This window comes from Camelus bactrianus, chromosome 21 (genome assembly GCF_048773025.1).
Source record: "Camelus bactrianus isolate YW-2024 breed Bactrian camel chromosome 21, ASM4877302v1, whole genome shotgun sequence".
In the NCBI taxonomy this organism is placed as follows: domain Eukaryota; kingdom Metazoa; phylum Chordata; class Mammalia; order Artiodactyla; family Camelidae; genus Camelus; species Camelus bactrianus.
This window is the reverse complement of record NC_133559.1, coordinates 9931723-9949315: the sequence shown is the minus strand read 5'-3', so window position 1 is coordinate 9949315 and position 17593 is coordinate 9931723. Positions and strand designations below refer to the sequence as shown.

Below are 17593 nucleotides of genomic sequence, written 5' to 3'. Positions count from 1 at the left end.
TCACTGTAAGAAATAACCAAATTTCAGTCACCTATATAGGTGGATTATATTTCTTTGGCTGAGTTTTGTTTTTATTCTGGGTTTTGTTAAAGGCGTATTTCAATAAAACAGAATTTTATATGAAACTGGTTTCATAAATGTTCATTCTCAGCCTTCCACTTGAGCAGCATGTAGTTTAGGAGCTCCCGCTTGGGGGGCTGGTGCTGGGGGCAGAGACTGGGGGTCACATAACATAGATTTTAAAATAAGCTTCCTCAGATACTTCCTGTGCGAGTGGGTAACAATAATTACAATTCTACAAAACGGGAATAATTAAACCATGGTTGTTATAAAGATTAAATGAGGAAATGCCTAACAGTACATCTAGCTTGTCTTTTTATGACTGGTTTATTTCACTTAGGAAAAGGGGAGTTGTTATTCAATGGTTATGGAGTTTCAGATTTGCCAGGTGAAAAAGTTCTGGAGATCTGTTTTACAGCAATGTGAATATACTTACTACTACTGAACTGCACACTTAAAAATGGCTAAGACAGTAAATTTTATGTTTTTTGCCACAATAAAAAATGTCTTGCTACGTGTCGGCAGGTTGCATTAGTGTTGGCTGATCTCAGCTGAGCTCAGTGTGATGACTCTGCCTCAAGTTTCATGCCTCCTGGGTCTGATCCCTTTGGCTAGGCTGGGACCAGATCTGCACCAGCTATTTTCATTCTAGAGCCCAGGTTTAAAGGGACATGGTGGGAGGAGAAAACCTGCAGTGCTTCTTTTGGCCAAAGCTTGAAACTGGCAAACTGTACCTTCTGCCCATATTTCATTGGCCATTGTAAATCCCAGTATCAAGCCCAAATTTCTGTGGTGGAGAATTATACTCTGCATCTAATAGGATGAACTGCAAAGTCACAGGGCAGAGGACATAGAAAAGGATAAAGAGCTACAGCTGCAAATTCAACAAACAATAGTAAGCTATGACCCAGCAATTCCACTGCTGGTATAGACTAGATCAAAAAGAGTCATATGTTACCAAACCTTCTGGGGATTCTTATATACTGTCTATAAAATTATGCAGATTCCAAGAGACCCAAAATGCCACCAAGATCTACAGGCCAGAGTGGGGACCTACAGAGGTTAGATATTAGAGTCTTGGCACAGGTCTGCCAGGGTTTGAGGCTATTTCAAACTAGGCTCCAGCTCCTGGGAAGGCTGGCTAGTCAATTTCTTATTTAGTCCTCCTCCTATTATTTTCCATTTTGGGATCTCACCCCAAAGCCTGGGAAGTTCACCAGTCCATTCTTTGATGGTTCACAAACTGTAATTTTTGTCTTTTAGTACCATGCCTCTCAATCTCTCTACTTTTTGGTAGTCTCTTCCAGAATTGACAGATTCTCCTTAGGAGGTAAATGCCTCTCAAATATCAGAACACTTTCTCCAAGTGTCTTGCTTTTAATCCAAACTTTAATCCTTTGTTAGAGTCCTGACATCTTCAAACCAATCTTTTCCCAAAATTTTTGTACCATTTCTAGTTGTTCCTAGTGGCTGAGTTGATCTGAAATATTCTGGTCCATTCCCCAAAGAGGGAAATCCTATTCTGCATATTTTAATTCTAGTAAATATATTACTTAAAGTAAAATATACAAACTGAAAAGTATGCAAATCCTAAGTGTATAACTTGATTGATTTTTACAAATTAAACTTAGCAAGTAAATAAATTTTTGAGAACTCCAAAAGGCTCCACTGTGCCTCTTCCCAGGTATTGTTGCCCCGAACATAATCTCTACCCCAACTTCTCTCACCTCATTTCTCCACGTATGTCAGTGAGAATTTGATGTTTTTCTTTTTTTCTCTAGAAAAATTGCAGAAAACTGCACAGAAAATACCAAGAGTACCACACAGACACAGTACCTCCTATTAAGACCATCTTAGATTACTGTGCTACATTTGTTAGATTTATTGAACCAATATTGATATATTGATGTTATCAAAGTCCATCGTTTACCTTGGAGCTCACTCTTTGTATTGTACAGTTCCACAGATTTTCACAAATGCATAATGTTATATATTCACCATTATAGTATCATACAGAATGGATTTACCACTCTAAACATGCCCTAAGTTCCTCCTTCTCCTCCTCCCCTAATCCCCTGGCAGCCAGTGATCTTTTCCTGTCTCAATAGGTTTTTTTTTTCCAAAACGTCATATAGTTGGACTCATACAACATATACACCCTTTTCAGACTGCCTTCTTTCATTTAGCAACATGCAGTGAAGGTTACTCAGTGCCTTTCCATGGCAGGACAGCTCATTTCTCTTTCTATTCTCTATTATTTCAGCAAAGCCATACTCTCTTGAATTACCATAGCTTTATAGTAAATCTTGAAGTCAGGTAGTATCAGTTTTCTAATTTTATTCCTCTCTCAATATGTTTTAAAATGTAGATTTAACTGTTTTTCAGATATGGTAAGGCTGACTTATCAGGAAACAATTCCCATTGAAAAGAAAGTTTATTACACACAGTTCCTAAGAGGAGGTGGGGATACCATGCCTAGGACAGGAGGATACTGTAGGAACATGAAAAACTAGACAAGCAGGGGCTATGGGCTCTGGACTGATTAGTTTGCGTATGAAAGACATTCTCTAAGGAAAGTCCTCTGTTATCTCCAGGAATTGGAAAACTCTAACCCTAGTTAGAAGGAGCAGTCCCTCCCTGGTTATCAAGGTCCCAAAGGGTCATCTAGGCCCATCAAAGGGATCAAAGCACCTACAAAATGTGGTTAATATGCAATATTGTGTTAATAATACTCTAGGTCTTTTACCTTTGCATATAAGCTTTACAATCAGTTTCTTGCTACCCCACAAAATAACTTGCTGGAATTGTGGTTGAGACTGCATTGAATCTATAAGAAGAACCGACATCTTAACAAAATTGAGTCTTCCTATCCACAGACATAGAATATTTCTCCATTTATTGAGATCTTCAATATCTTTCATCAGTATTTTATAATTTTCCTCATATAGATCTTGTACATATTTTGTTAGACTTATACCTATTTCTTTTTTCTTTTCTTTTTCTTTTTTGTTTTTGTTTTTTTTTTTTTTTTTTTGCTGCTAATGTAAATGATATGTGCTTTTCATTTCAAATTCCAATTGTCCATTGCTGGTATATAGGGGAAAAAAACAGGCTTTTGTGTATTAATTATATGTCTTACAATCTCGCTATAATCACTTTTTAGTTTCAGAAGGATTTTGTTGTTTTGTTTTTGCCTACTCTTTGGAATTTTCTACATAGGCAATCATATTATCTATGAAGAGAGACAGCTTTATTTCTTCCTTCTTTTGATGTTTTTCTTCTTGTTTTTATTTTTATAATTTGTATTTTGTTCGTTTCCAGAAGCTGAATAAAGTTTTCTTCACCAGATAAAATCTGCATTTGTGTCTGGCAGATCCTCAGAGGCACCAGTTTAGACTGACTGTAAATTAAATCCAGAGCTTGAGGTTTCTTGAGCCAAGTGGTGATGCAAATTTGTGATGCAAATCAGAATGAGGGCCTACCGATTACAACCTCTCACGAATGGACCTATTTTCCCCACCGCTGACCCACGTCTCTGGTCAGCCTCCAAGCGAATTTTCCCACCTGGACCCCCCAACAGTGGGCTGAAAGATGGGCTTAGTTCTGCTTCATGTTTATCTCAAGGTGTCCTCCTTCAGACTCCAGCTCAAACAGATCTATTTTTTGACTCCTGTTTTGGTGGGCCCTGGATTTTAATTTCTGTCAGCCTCATCCCGTGATTCCCACATATCAGTAGCTGGGGTTGTAATTCTAACCAGATAAGCCAATGTCTTCGTGAATTCTTGCTTTCTCTCACATTTTGACCTGGAAATCCCTGCTCTACTTTCAGCTGGTAAATATATACTAAGAAAAATTTTAAATATTCCCCAGCAACTTCAGTTGTTTTCAAAGAGCATTTGTTCAAATAGCCAGAGCAGCCACTAGCAAAAACAGAAATTCTCAGTCATCCTCTTCACTCTTTCTCCTTTGAATATCCTAGGCACAAACATTCAGTAGTTTCTACTTAGTTTTCTTATCCCCAGTGTTTTAGTTCATAAAGTCATTGGCCAAATCTCAGCCCTGACTGTGTTCAAGAGGGTCTTCACTGTGAGGCACTCGTCTTTCTAGCCGTCCCGTTCTCTCCACTGGCACATGCCTCCGTGTGTCTCTTATTACACGTGGTTATGACTCCCTGCCAGATCAGGTGGATTCATGGAACTTACTTATCTATGTGTCACTGTAGTACCCAATACAGTGCTTTCCAAGGCACAGCACTCGATGAACGGTTGCTGAATAAAAGTCGTTCCCTTAAAGGAACTAATAAATCCAGTTGTTTGACATTTTATTCAGGCTTCGTGTATAGAAGCAGAACAGAGACTACCAGGGTAATCCCCCAAAGTGCCAAGCACACCTACATTCAACAACCCCTGCTTTCATCTCTTATGCTTTATCAAATCAGTCTTCATGTAAGTCTCCACGTTCGAGAACTTGGTTTCTCTTGGTATCTCAGTGTTTTGTAATCTTTTGTCTAAAAGCAACTAAACTCCCTCATGCTAAAAGAATTCTTATTTATATTTTTAGTGCTTTACAGAGGTAGGAAGTTTTCTTTTCTTTTCTTTTCTTTTTTTTTTTTTTTTGCAATATGAATTATTCTCTTCTGGTATTAAATAAGATGTCCTTGACCAAGTTTAGTCATTTATTTTATCTTTTGCTTTAACTCTCCTTGTCTCAGAGGGCCCTAGTCCTTAGAATCCCAGAAGGCTATAAATAATCTCCAGCCTAATTATAGAATCTGAATAATTGACGTATGATTATAGATTGGGCTAATTTCAGCCTCTTATTTAAGACTTAAAAAGGTTTAGACATCTAATTGTCCAAATAAACCCTTTATGAAATGTTTCAGGGCATTTTTTTTTTCAATCATTTTATCTTTCAGGACAGATGTCATTGCTTTTACAAGTAACCTTCTACTGCTGTCTCTTTCCACATTCAAAAAACCAACAAGACTATGAGTCCTCAAACTCAAAGTCATGTCAACTTCTTTGATCATTTGAATATAAGTAGGTAAGTGTATTCTCTTTGTCAGTTACTACCTGGAGAAAGAAACATTTTCTACCAAGGATTTCAGGTTTAAAAGCATTTGCATAATAGTTTTTAGTATTATGAAAAAGATTCTATATCAAAGTAAATTTGATTGTGCTATTTTTCTTGAAATAAAAGAAACTTTTACTCCTATTGAATGTGCATACCCACACAAATGGAAACATTTATACACATATACCACACCTTATATAAAATTGAAATGCTGAGAAATCAAGTACTAAAAGTAACTGGAGGGGAGGGCAGGAAAGCTCATCAGCATAGATTTCTTTTTGTAAAAAAGATGATTTTGAGAATTATTTTAAAATTATGTATGATATGAATTATAGTCAAAGAGTAGAGAGCACATTCTAGGGGGAAAAAATCATAGTATATGAAAAAACTAAAGGAGAATTAAAGGAGAAACTAAAGGAGAATTAAACCATGCCATCATTTATTATTAAGTTTTGTTTAGAGTCCATTATGTGTCCCATACTGTGGTGGGGGCAGCAGGTCATTTAGAATACCCTGTTATGGTCCCTATCCCAAAGAAATAATCTACAGAGGGATATGATTAGATAGATAGATAGATAGATAGATAAAAGATACAAATTAATTATAAAGTAATATGAGATAGTATCTAACCTATTTACCACACCAGTATGATTTTAAGATCTCTAAGTGTTATGAAGAGGAAGAGCATCTTGTGGGCTCCAGTAGTCAGAGAAGGTGTACTGAAGAACATGGGCCGTGAAGGGGACTTTGACACAGAAAACAGTAGGCTATATAAATACATGAAACAGCACGAGAAAAAGATATAAAAGCAGTACTATGCCTGTGGGCAAGAACAGAGGCTATCTTAGGTATAACTAAATTCTTTTTTGAATCACTGGAAAAGAAGCCAATGATTTAGCAGGAAGTTAAAAACAGTTTGATTCACAAAACTGATGATAAAACTGGTGATAAAATTAAGCAACATTTTCTTGACCCTCCTAATTTTTTTTCGTTAATATTAGTCTTTTTTGATTAAAGTATAGTCAGTTTACAATGTTGTGTCAATTTCTGGTGTACAGCATAATGTTTCAGTTATACATATACATACATATATTCATTTTCATATTCTTTACATTATAGGTTCCTAACCTAAGGCTTAGAGAGAACATATCTCAATTATAAAACCTGATAATTCAAGAACATTGGTGAGGGAGAGTATAGGTCAATGGTAAAGTGCATGCTTAGCATGCACAAGGTCCTGGGTTCAATGCCCAGTACCTCCATTAAACAATAAATAAAAACCTAAATACCTCTTTCCCCAAAAAACAAAACAAAACAAAAAGAGCACTGGATCATTAAAATTGGATTATTCCAGAAAAATCAGAAATGGTAACGTGAGTTTTACTGGAACAAGCAGCATGGACCCATGCTTTGGTCCCTTGGAAAAAGTGTAGGGCAGATACTCTTCTGGAAGGGTAGAAAGTAAGTGGCATAAAATGTGATGGGCAGAAAGTGGGTTAGAAGTTAGAAGGCTTGTACAGTGATACCTGTCAATGATTTCTCAATAAAACTGGAAAAACGGAATTTCGAAAATACATAAGTGTATTAGTGCCCTTGCATTACCTGTAAGGGGACAAAAACATTTGTCCTGTCAACTGGGTTGTGAGGGTCAAAACGAGGTGGCTTACATGAAAGCATCTTGTTTTCTGCAAGAACTGATGCAGAGGAAAAGGGTTATGACAGCAGGGATGTGGAACTACCTAAGTAAAGGAACCACGCAGAGATGATGAAAAGGGAATGTACACCATGTATCACGCCAAGCAACTCCTTACATTTTATAGCCATTAAAGTAGCCAGCAGATTAGCAGATGCTGAGTGGTGCAGGTTTATACCTGACTTCTCCTGCATTTCTGAACCTGATTCTGAAAGTGGAACTATTAAGGCCCTGGGTGCCTAGACTATAAGATACTGTGAAGTTCCTGAGATAGTCTCTTTTCCTTCACTACAATGCTTTTTAGCTATTAGAGATTAAAGATTAAAGATGCATTCTTCTTGCTCCCTTTCTTTCCTCCATTATTCCAGCTGCAGCCGTCCTTCTCCACTCCTATCCCAAGGGATCATCAATCTATTTTACTCACAGGCAGGAATGTCATAGCCTTGTGGTCCAGATTTTACGCCTGTGTTCCACAACTCCATAGGCATACAGAACAACTGTAGTAGAATTTAAAGATAGAACCCAAAGATTAATGACTTTTTAGATGATAAAGGGTAGATTCATTAAAGAACTGCAAAGATGAGAGCATAGGAGTCAAATGCAAGGGAACTCTGCTGTGATTCAGAGGTCAAGATTCTTCCTCCTGCTCAGTTATCAAAGCTGGGATATATGCCTCTCAGCTCCATGGGTTGTACAACACAGACAAAAACAGGTAACACATGGATTGCAATTGCTGTGTGTTAGGTGCTGTTTAAAGCACTTTACTTATATTACCCAAGTTAATTCTTATAACAATCCTATATAACATGCTCTAGGGTAATTGATGTTTTATGAATGAGGAAACTGAATCACACTGAAGTTCACAGCTCTAAATGGCAGGGGAAGGATTCAAACCTAGCATTTTGGCTCCTGAGTCCATGTTCTAATGCACAGGCTTTAACAACTTTATACTGTAATTATAATTAGCTAATTAAATGAATTGCAATATTAAGGAAAGAAACTGACATATTAAGACAGCATACACATACTTGAATACAAAAAGACATACAGTACAGGGAAAATAATTTAGACATTCTTTTCCTTTGATAAAGATAATGTTTGTTCTTTAAAATTACATTTATGTAAATCATATGGTAAACACCATGAAATAATAATACATGGCAAATGTCATTATAACGATCATTCACTTTATTTCATTCATTTCATTCATCAACAAATAAATATCATTTCAATTGTTCACATCTCACAGGTATGTTTCATCCTTACATTTTGATCTTCATGAAGTAGAATGCTTTGCTCAAATATTCTAAACAAAATATTGGAAGAAACAACAGTTAGAGAAATTTATCCCACTGGGGATCCTAAAGAAATGTGAAGAAGATGAGAGGCACTGATTTCAAAAGTGAAAGAGGACATATTCAAAAAGGGAAAGAAGGGTCTTTGGCAGAAGAAAAACCAATTTACTTTGTGGAATCTGAGAATCAGGAGCCCTTGGAGAATTAGGTAGAAGAGATGGAAGAAACAAGATGAAATGGAAAGACCTAGGAGGGAAGGTTAGAAGTTAAGATTTTCAAATGTGGCATCTAGAATCAGAAACATTTTTATACGCTGTGTACTCAGATAGGTACCATAACATCTCTGCTTCTCAATTTTTTATTTTGTAAGACAAGGACAGTCATACCTACTTCACAGTGTATTAAGTGACTCCACATATTGTCTGTGCTGGCTTGATCATAATGGATATTGAGCCACCAAAGTGGACTAGAAGATAAAAAAAAAATGAGATTCTGGAATATGGAAACTTAGAAAAAGAAACATTTTTTGAAATTATGAGGATAGTAAAGTATCAAGAATAGAAGATGCAGAGGGGAGGGTATAGTTCTGTGGTAGAGTGCATGCCTAGCATGCATGAGGTCCTGGGTTCAATTCTTAGTACCTCCACCTCCATTAAATAAATAAATACATAAGAAGAGGAGATGCAGAAACGAAAAGATACATGTAAAAAGAGCAAATGACATAGGCCTATGGATGAGGGTATCCAGCAAAGTTGCCTAAGAATCTTCTCCGTTATCTCAAAAGCCCAGAGTACCATAATGTCTGACCAGTTTTTTTTTAAAGACAAAATTAAAATAGATTTTGTTATTTTATTATGAAATAGATGATGTATGTTATTTCGTTAACATGTATAGCAATAAAATTGTTTAGACATAATAATCTCTAACTGAAAGCACATATTATCAAATAGCACTGTATAAAATTAAGGGAAGGAAATGTTTAAATTTAGTTCCGGAAATTTTCTGCTTTCAAGAGACAGTTTCAACTGCTCCCTCTCATGTTTTAACTGAGCTATAAACTGGTAGAAAATGTTTCAACGGTGTGATGTGGAGAGAACACTGGGGAGATGGTCCATTTCCAGAGGCAAATCAGGACCCGCGAAGTGGCTGTTCTGTTCTGTCTCTAAAAACAAGTGTCATAAACAGCCCCACTCAAAAAAGAATAATGGAATTGGGTTAACTAATCACAGCATGAGAAATCCTCCTTTTCCCTCAAATCACCACTCCCATCTGGACTTCTCTAAGATGCCTCCTGATGTATGTCAAATGATGAGTTGGACTCTCTTGACTGTTCTCAGCCAGGAATTGTTGTTGAACTTAAAATTAATAATAATAATAATAATAGTAGTAGTAGTAGTAGTAGTAGTAGTAGTAGTAGTAGTAGTAGTAATAGTCGTAATGTTTGCTTTTATTATTGCTGCTGTCCACTGGTTGTTATTTGTTTGCTGATTGACATGTGCTTCCCTTACTTGCCCCCACCCCAGCAGGCCATTCACTGTGACTGCCAGTGGTCAGAGGACAAGTGTGTCAAGCTACCAATAATCATCTGGGCAAACAGATGTTATAAATGGCACACTTAATTTACATATGTGAATATTTTAAAAGCAATTTTTTAAAATAATAGCATTATTTGTAGAAGTAGCAAATTATTCTTGTTTGTGTTTGGATAGCAGCCAAAAAGAGATGGAAATATTCTGACCTATATAAAAATGAAGTATATTTAGGATCATCAAATTTAAAAAGCTTACTGTTAAATATTCAGAAAATACATCAGAAAGCAAACTAAAACCTGCTCTAATCTTATTATAATTATGGCTTTGTGTCTTGCTTTTTCTCTTACAAACTAGGAGAACTTTCTCATGTTTTTACATAATCTTTGAAAATATCAAATGGTTGTCTCTTTTAATCTTTTTGTATTTCTATAATATAGTGAATCATTCTCCTATTACTGGAGATTAATATTTTTTAATTATCAAAAGGAAAATCTATATCCAGATAGACTGAGAGCAAGTGAGAGAGAGAGAGATCAATACTCTGGATCTGAAAATATGACACTTAAAGTGAAGGCATGGGGGAAGTGTTTGTACAAGTATAATCCTCATTTTATCTCTCCAAAGTTATTCACAGAAGTTATCCAGATGCAAGTTTTCAACAGAACCACTGTGGTTACACAGTTCATCCTGGTGGGCTTCTCTAGCCTGCAGGAGCTCCAACTGCTACTTTTTGTCATCTTTCTTTTCCTGTACTTGACAATCCTGATGGCCAATGCAACCATAATGGCTGTTATACGTTACAGCAGGACTCTGCACACTCCCATGTATGGTTTCCTATTCATCCTTTCCCTTTCTGAGTCCTGCTACACTTTTGTCATCATCCCTCAGCTGCTGGTCCACCTGCTCTCAGCCACCAAGACTATTTCCTTCATGGCCTGTGCCACCCAGCTCTTCTTCTTCCTTGGCTTTGCCTGCACCAACTGCTTTCTCATTGCTGTGATGGGATATGATCGCTATGTGGCAATCTGCCACCCCCTGAGATACACACTCATCATGAACAAAAGGCTAGGGTTGGGGCTGGTGTCTCTGTCGGGAGTCACGGGCTTCCTTATTGCTTTGGTGGTCACTAACCTCATCCGCGACATGCCTTTCTGTGGCCCCAACAGGGTCAACCACTATTTCTGTGACATGGCACCTGTTATTAAGTTGGCCTGCACAGACACCCATGTAAAAGAATTGGCTCTATTCAGCCTCAGCATCCTGGTAATCATGGTGCCTTTCCTGTCAATTCTCATATCCTATGGCTTCATCGTTAACACCATCCTGAAGATCCCCTCAGCTGAGGGCAAAAGGAAGGCCTTTGCCACCTGTGCCTCACACCTCACTGTGGTCTTTGTCCACTATGGCTGTGCCTCCATCATCTACCTTCGACCCAAATCCAAGTCTGCCTCAGACAAAGACCAGTTGGTGGCAGTGACCTACACTGTGGTTACCCCCCTACTTAATCCTCTAGTCTACAGTCTCAGGAACCAGGAGGTGAAGACTGCACTGAAAAGAGTTCTGGGAATGCCTATGGCAACCAAGGTGGCCTAACAAATTCTAAAATTAAGTAGGGAAGTCACAGAAGAAGTCAAAGGTTTGACGCTTTCTTTGTCCTTTCATCAGTTCGGTCATGACTTGGACAGTATTTCCAAGGACTAGGACCCTTGTTGCCTTTTTCTTTTCTCCTATTCCAGAAAAAGTGCAAGTCAATCTACATGCTATATTGTCCAATGCCTGGTTAAAAAAAAAAACACTTGGGAAAAAAAAAGAAAGCATAATAGTTGTCTTTAAAGGGAAGACAGAGCACTTAAAATGAAAGGTGGCCAAGGATTGCTTTTCTGGTTGGACAGAGAGGATAAGATCTAAAGTCCTTAGAAGCATCTTATCTAGGACCTGGGCATTCACCTAGTAGTAAACACACTATGTACCAGATTCCATGCAAAGCACAAAAGTTAAGAAGGAATAAATGGATAATTTATGAAGGTGGAAGACTGGGTAGGTAGAAAGACAAACAATGAAAAAAACTATAATAATGCCAGATAATGAGATCTGTTTAAAGGATATGAACAAAGTTATGAGAACCAAAAGAACAAGTATTTATTTCTTCTGAAAAAAAAACTGGAATAAGTGAACTAAGAATAAAGGAAACTTGAACCAGGCCTTAAATGGGGAACAATATTTCAATACTAGGAACTGGGTTTTCTAGTGACAAGAGCATTGGCCAATACTACCAGAGTTGTAGGTTTTCTTCAGAATTTAATACTTGATTTTTATTATGTTAATTATAAATTAAACACATTCCATTTTTTGTTTGTAGGTTTGCTTTGTTTTCATAGTGATTTGTTTAAATTTTTTCTCATATGTTAATAATCATTTGATACATTTAGGTGTGTTGATGTTCAGTAATATTTACAATTGTTATAGTCTTTTGATGAATTGCCCCCTTTATCATTGAATAAAGACCTTCTTTGTCTCTTGTTCCTGTTTTTGACTTAAAGTTAGTTGTTGGTGGGTGAAAACATGTTATTTCAACTTTAGACAAAGCTGTATATCTATTGTTTGTTTCATTTTTTTTTCTCCTTGATTCTGACCTAATGTCTGCACACCTGGCATCTCAGATCATCCTTTCACAGATGTCCTATGTGAAAAAGGACTTGACCGTGATGCTTTTATGAAACTGTGAAATGAAATTATAATCACTCTTACTTCATAAATTATTCTGTTTCACAAATTTATCACTCCTCCAATTCCAAACCATCCCTGAAACCTGCACTTTTTTATTAGTCCATCACCTTGCTGATTTATCTGAGAGAACACTAGAAATTTTTTTTATTTTTTTATTTTAATTCTTATTTTTTATTGAAGCATAGTCAATTAACACTAGCGAATTTTGTCATGCGCTTGAAATAAATTTTTCTAAAAATTAAAAAAAAAATTTTTAACACACAGCCTTGGATTTCTTCTAGATCACATTTAGATACTGCAGCATGCCATGCAAAGGCCTGTATGTCCAACTCCTTATTTCCAGCCTTTCATATGACCATGCACACCTCTTCATAATTATGCCTGTGAGCTGAAAAACCAATTTTCCTCAAAATGTATTGTGCACCAACGATTTTGGAAAAAAAGAAAATGAACTATCTCAAAAACAAAATTTTAAAAAAATACAAGAACTTTTCTTGTATTACAGTTAGATTAACATACATAAAATTACTTGGCTGAATTGCTGTAAAAGCTGCTAAACATTTATTTTCCATTTCCATTCTTGTGACAGACAAGTAACAAATGTTCCCTGGTCTCATCCTGTTCTTTGGCAATGCTTTATGATTCAGGTATTTCCAAATACTTAGAATCCCCACAAAATTCAAAACTAAATATTGTCTATCTCTGTGCCTTCACTCACTGAAGACCTCCCAGAGCAGGCCTGGTGTCCGATCACCTTTGGAACTCCACCTTCAGTGGGATGTCTGAAGCCTTTCTTGCAATCCTCAGGAAGAACTGGCCACTCCTTCCCTTATGCCCTCAGCCTTACCAACAACACAAAACACTGGATTCCAACTATCTATATATATGACTGTCTCCACTACTGTGGAGTTCTCACACTTTTTGTTATTGTTCTCAAATAAGTGTCTTCAGCATGGATACATCTCAATTCTAGACCTAAACTTAGTGGCCTGTTTGACCTCTCGGTTCTGAATCTTAACAGGTATTTTAAATTAAACATCCAAAATTAAATCCTCCATTTGCCCTCCAGACCTGTTCCTTCCATAATTTTATCCATCTTAGCTTATTATAATTCCAAATGGAATTTCAGCTTCGAACAAAAACCTGGAGTCATTCCTGACTTATTTTTTTTTAAACAACAGAATCTATCAACAAGTCCTGTTGGCTTAATTTTCACAGCACACACAGTTTCAAGTCTCTTTTCACCACCCCCACTTCTAGCACTGAGATTTCATACTATCGTCTTCTTGAATTACTCCAGTAGGCCTGTCGTTGGTCCTGCTGCTTCCACCCTGTCCCTGTCCCCAAGTCTATTATCAACAGTCAGAATGATCCTTTGAAAAGCAAGTCAGATCATGTATCTGCTCAGACCAAAACCTCCAAATGGTTCCCACCCTATTCAGAGAAAAGGAGTGAGTCTCAAGAGTGACCTACAAGACCAGACGCTACCTGAAGGCTCACTTCTCTAAGACCTCATTTCTGATCATTTCTCCAGGCAGATGTTTGCAGGGAGAAGAGGACAGTGAAAAGATGGCTTTGCATTTGTTTCTTGCCTACTTCCTTGGACTGAATTTGAATTTAAAATTTGAATATATTTTTATTGTCCATTTAGGCTTTTGTTAGTGGATGGGAAAACTCAATAAAATTTGGACTGCCGTAAAGCCATTTCAGTAACAAGTTGAATATATCAAACTGTATTCCTTCAAACATTAAACACTCACAATTCCTCTATATATTTATGCATTAAATACACAACTAATCATAAAGCCTAGAATATATGAAATTGGTAAAAATTAATGAAACACAAGGCAGGCAAATCCTAAAGGAAACTATACTAGGAATTTATGTAAATTATGTGTGCATGTATTTCTATGAAATAAAATGGTAGCATTTTAATTTTTATGTATATTTTCTACTATAATAAAAAGAAGTAGAAAATGACTAAGAATAAAAATATGAGTAAGGATATGAATTAAAGTAATGAAGATTCAGCTGAGTGTATTTGAAAATGTAAGCAGATAAGGTAGAAGGTCCCCAGAGAAAGAAAACCAGGCATGGCTTTCTTGACGTAAGGGAGGCCACTTTTGGCCTAAGCCATTTTGTGATCTAAACTTGGCCACAATGCTTGCCCTTGAACAGGTCTCAGTAATAATGATCTTAAGGGAACAAAAAACAAATTGTTCTCAGGCAAGAGAAGTAATAATAGCAAAGATAACAAATCAATCATAAAGACTCCCTGTTTACTTGTTCCACTCATACTTTGTTGTATTCCTCGTCTCTGTAAAAGGGCCACTGAGACTCTTCTAAAACCCCTTAAGACTTGGCATGATCATGCTTGCTCCTTCTATCGGAAGAATCCCCAGACAATGTCCCGATTCAGTAGGAAGCAGAAAGAGGAGATGGGTGCCCGTTTCCCTTTTTCCACAGAAACGGAAGGAATGAACTGACAGCGGGGATTCGAAAGAGAAGAAAACTGACAAGATGGCTACTGAGTGGTTCAGGCCTGTACTTCCAGCTAAACTGACCTCATGACTAACACGCTCCCCTCCCTGTGAGCTCTTTTCTTAGAATAACTTACCCTTTTACACTAGGGGTCTTGAAAGAAGGTCATGGACTGAACCTCAAGAAAACAGGCAGACCCTCCTAAATTCCTCCATAACAGCAGCGAGTTCTTATCAAGACGAAAGGAATGTAGCCCCTGCTCACACCCTGATTGCTATCACCCTCCTGTTCCCATTTTTCTATAAAACCCCAGGACCCTGCCCCCAAGGCAGGCTCACAGTCTTTAGGGCATCAGCCTGCAGTGACTCCCTTTGCCTGGCAAAGCAATAAAGCCGTTCTTATCTAATGCCCCCAAAACTCTGCCTCTGACTCCCAATTTGGCTATCGGGGTACAGAGGCCGGTTTTTTAGAAACACTTACTATATAGATGATTATTGCTGGTAAAAATCTTTCCTATATTTGATTCAGTGTATTTTTTCTGTGATTACTTAGCTTATTATCTCCTCTGTCTAGTCTTGCCCGCTTACACAAACAGCCACGCATGCATGAAAGTATAATTAATAGAATGTGTGTATGTAACACTCCTACTTATTAAAAATCAATAAAAAATTAAACACATACTGTAACATTCACATATCTTTTGCTTTGTAACTAAATACTTGTAGACTGAAATAAATGCGCAGCCTAAAAGTTGAGTTATGTTTTATTTGGCGGGAGGACTCCAGCCAGGATGACCACCTCTCAGATGGCTCTGAGGGATTCCTCCGAAGAGGTAGGGAGGAGCTAGGATATATAGGAGCTTTACAACCAAGACCAGGTAGCTGGAACATTAAAAGATTACTTGTTATCTAAAGAAAACCAGGCATCTCAGGTTAAAGAATTTAGTGCCTTTCTATTTATGGGAGGAAGCAAACATTTGGGCTCATTGAATTCATTCCTTTGACAAGCACCTAGCTATCTAGGGCCAGTATCCTGTCCTTTCTTATTCTGAGTCCCCTCAGGGTGCACCACTGTGAGTGGCTGCAGAGGCTGGGCTGCAGGCTTGTCTTCACTGGGGGGTGGCGCCAGCCGCTGATGGCTTGATGGTTTCAGCGTTCTTTGTTTACTGATACAGTTTGCAGTATTTTTCGTTCACATAGTTTATTTCACATTTTAAGAACCACTATTGTTCTTCATTTGAAGACTATTGGTAGCCTAGATTTTTCTTGACACAAAATGGAAGCAACTACCTCCCCTAGAGGAATTTATACACTGACAGCTACATTTAAAGGAATTTGTATAAATGTAAACTCTCAGTTCTGCGGCACATATAAAACTTAGGGGTAAGCACATGTGCTTCTAGTGTTTTGGGGACACTTTAAATAATGACAGAGATTGAAAATACTTTTTAGATCTTTTAACATGTTCGGTTCAAACTGAGTCTATGTGAATCCTTTACAACCTATATGATTTCATTTGCTGCTATGACTTAACTAGATAATTTGGCCAGCCAACTGAAACTGAAGGAAAAGTTGTTAAGAGATCCTTTACTGAATCCCAAGAGATGGGTAAGAGTCAGAGCTGACGTTAGCATACACAAGAGGCTTTAGGAGATTAGACACACACACAGCAGCTCCTGGAACTGGGCATCAAATGAGACAGAGAACTGAGGGGTAAGCCATACCTTGTGCCTCTGTATGGAGCATCCCTTCGAAAGGCACCAGAGGATTGGTCAGATGCTTTGGGAAAGGACACATTGTCACCATGGCAGCAGCGGAAGCTATAAAGCTGCTCTTAGAAATCTTGTGAGCAGCAGACAGTTGGCAAATGGAAGTATAAACTAGAGAGAAAAAACAAAAAGCAAACAAGTCAGATGCCACTTGGCAACCAATGCTGAAAATCTGGTTTGTGAGCATAGGAGAGACATGCTTTTAGCAGGACTAAGTTCATACGCAATAAGCAGATCAGGGTCACTGCAATTTGGGTATAGATGCAATTGTGTCCAATTTTGTAGTCATCCAATGATGAGACCAGGTAAAATTTGTGGTTAAGAATTCATCTCCTTTTACCTAACAACTGCTACACATTCATTCAAAACTCTCCAGTGACTTTCAGTCACTGTGCCACAGCCTGTAAGGCTCCTTTATGATCTGACTCCAACTCTATGGCCTCATCTCCTACCATTCCTCGTCACTTACTCCAATGCAGCTGTGCTGGAGTTCTTACAGATTTCAGAACACACCCAGTCTAATGCTGTTCTTATGTGTAGTTGCTTTGTTTGCGATGCTCTTCCCCTAAATATGGCATGGCTTGTTTCTCGTTCTTGCTTTAGGTCTCTTCTCAAAAGCCATCTTCTTAGAGGGGCCCATTCTGTCCACCATTTTAAAAATAGTGGCCCATTTTTCTCTTTGATCTCCTTTCCCTAATTCATTTCTTAATTACAGCATACATCATCACCTTATGTATAATATTTTTATATACTTTTATATACTTCTAACCAGCCATCCACCATCCTGTAAGTTCTCTGTGTAAGGATACTTTACTCTTGTGCCTCTGTTGTATTTCATTACCTACCATAGCACCTATCCATGGTGGACGTCTAATAATTATTTGTTGTCTGTGTGGTGTCGTGTTTAAAGCATAGATTTTGAAGCAAAACTGCCTACAATACTTAGTTATGTGACTATAATGTC

At 37.5% G+C, this 17593-nt stretch overlaps 1 protein-coding gene across 1 annotated transcript; it reads left to right on the top strand.

The window, feature by feature from the left end:
• Positions 1 to 8001: 8001 nt before the first annotated feature.
• Positions 8002 to 16735, top strand: OR10T2 (olfactory receptor family 10 subfamily T member 2). The gene has a single exon (XM_074349646.1). It carries the CDS (start codon positions 10209 to 10211, stop codon positions 11244 to 11246), a length of 1038 nt encoding a protein of 345 aa, XP_074205747.1. The 5' UTR covers positions 8002 to 10208; the 3' UTR covers positions 11247 to 16735.
• The last annotated feature ends 858 nt before the right edge of the window (positions 16736 to 17593 follow it).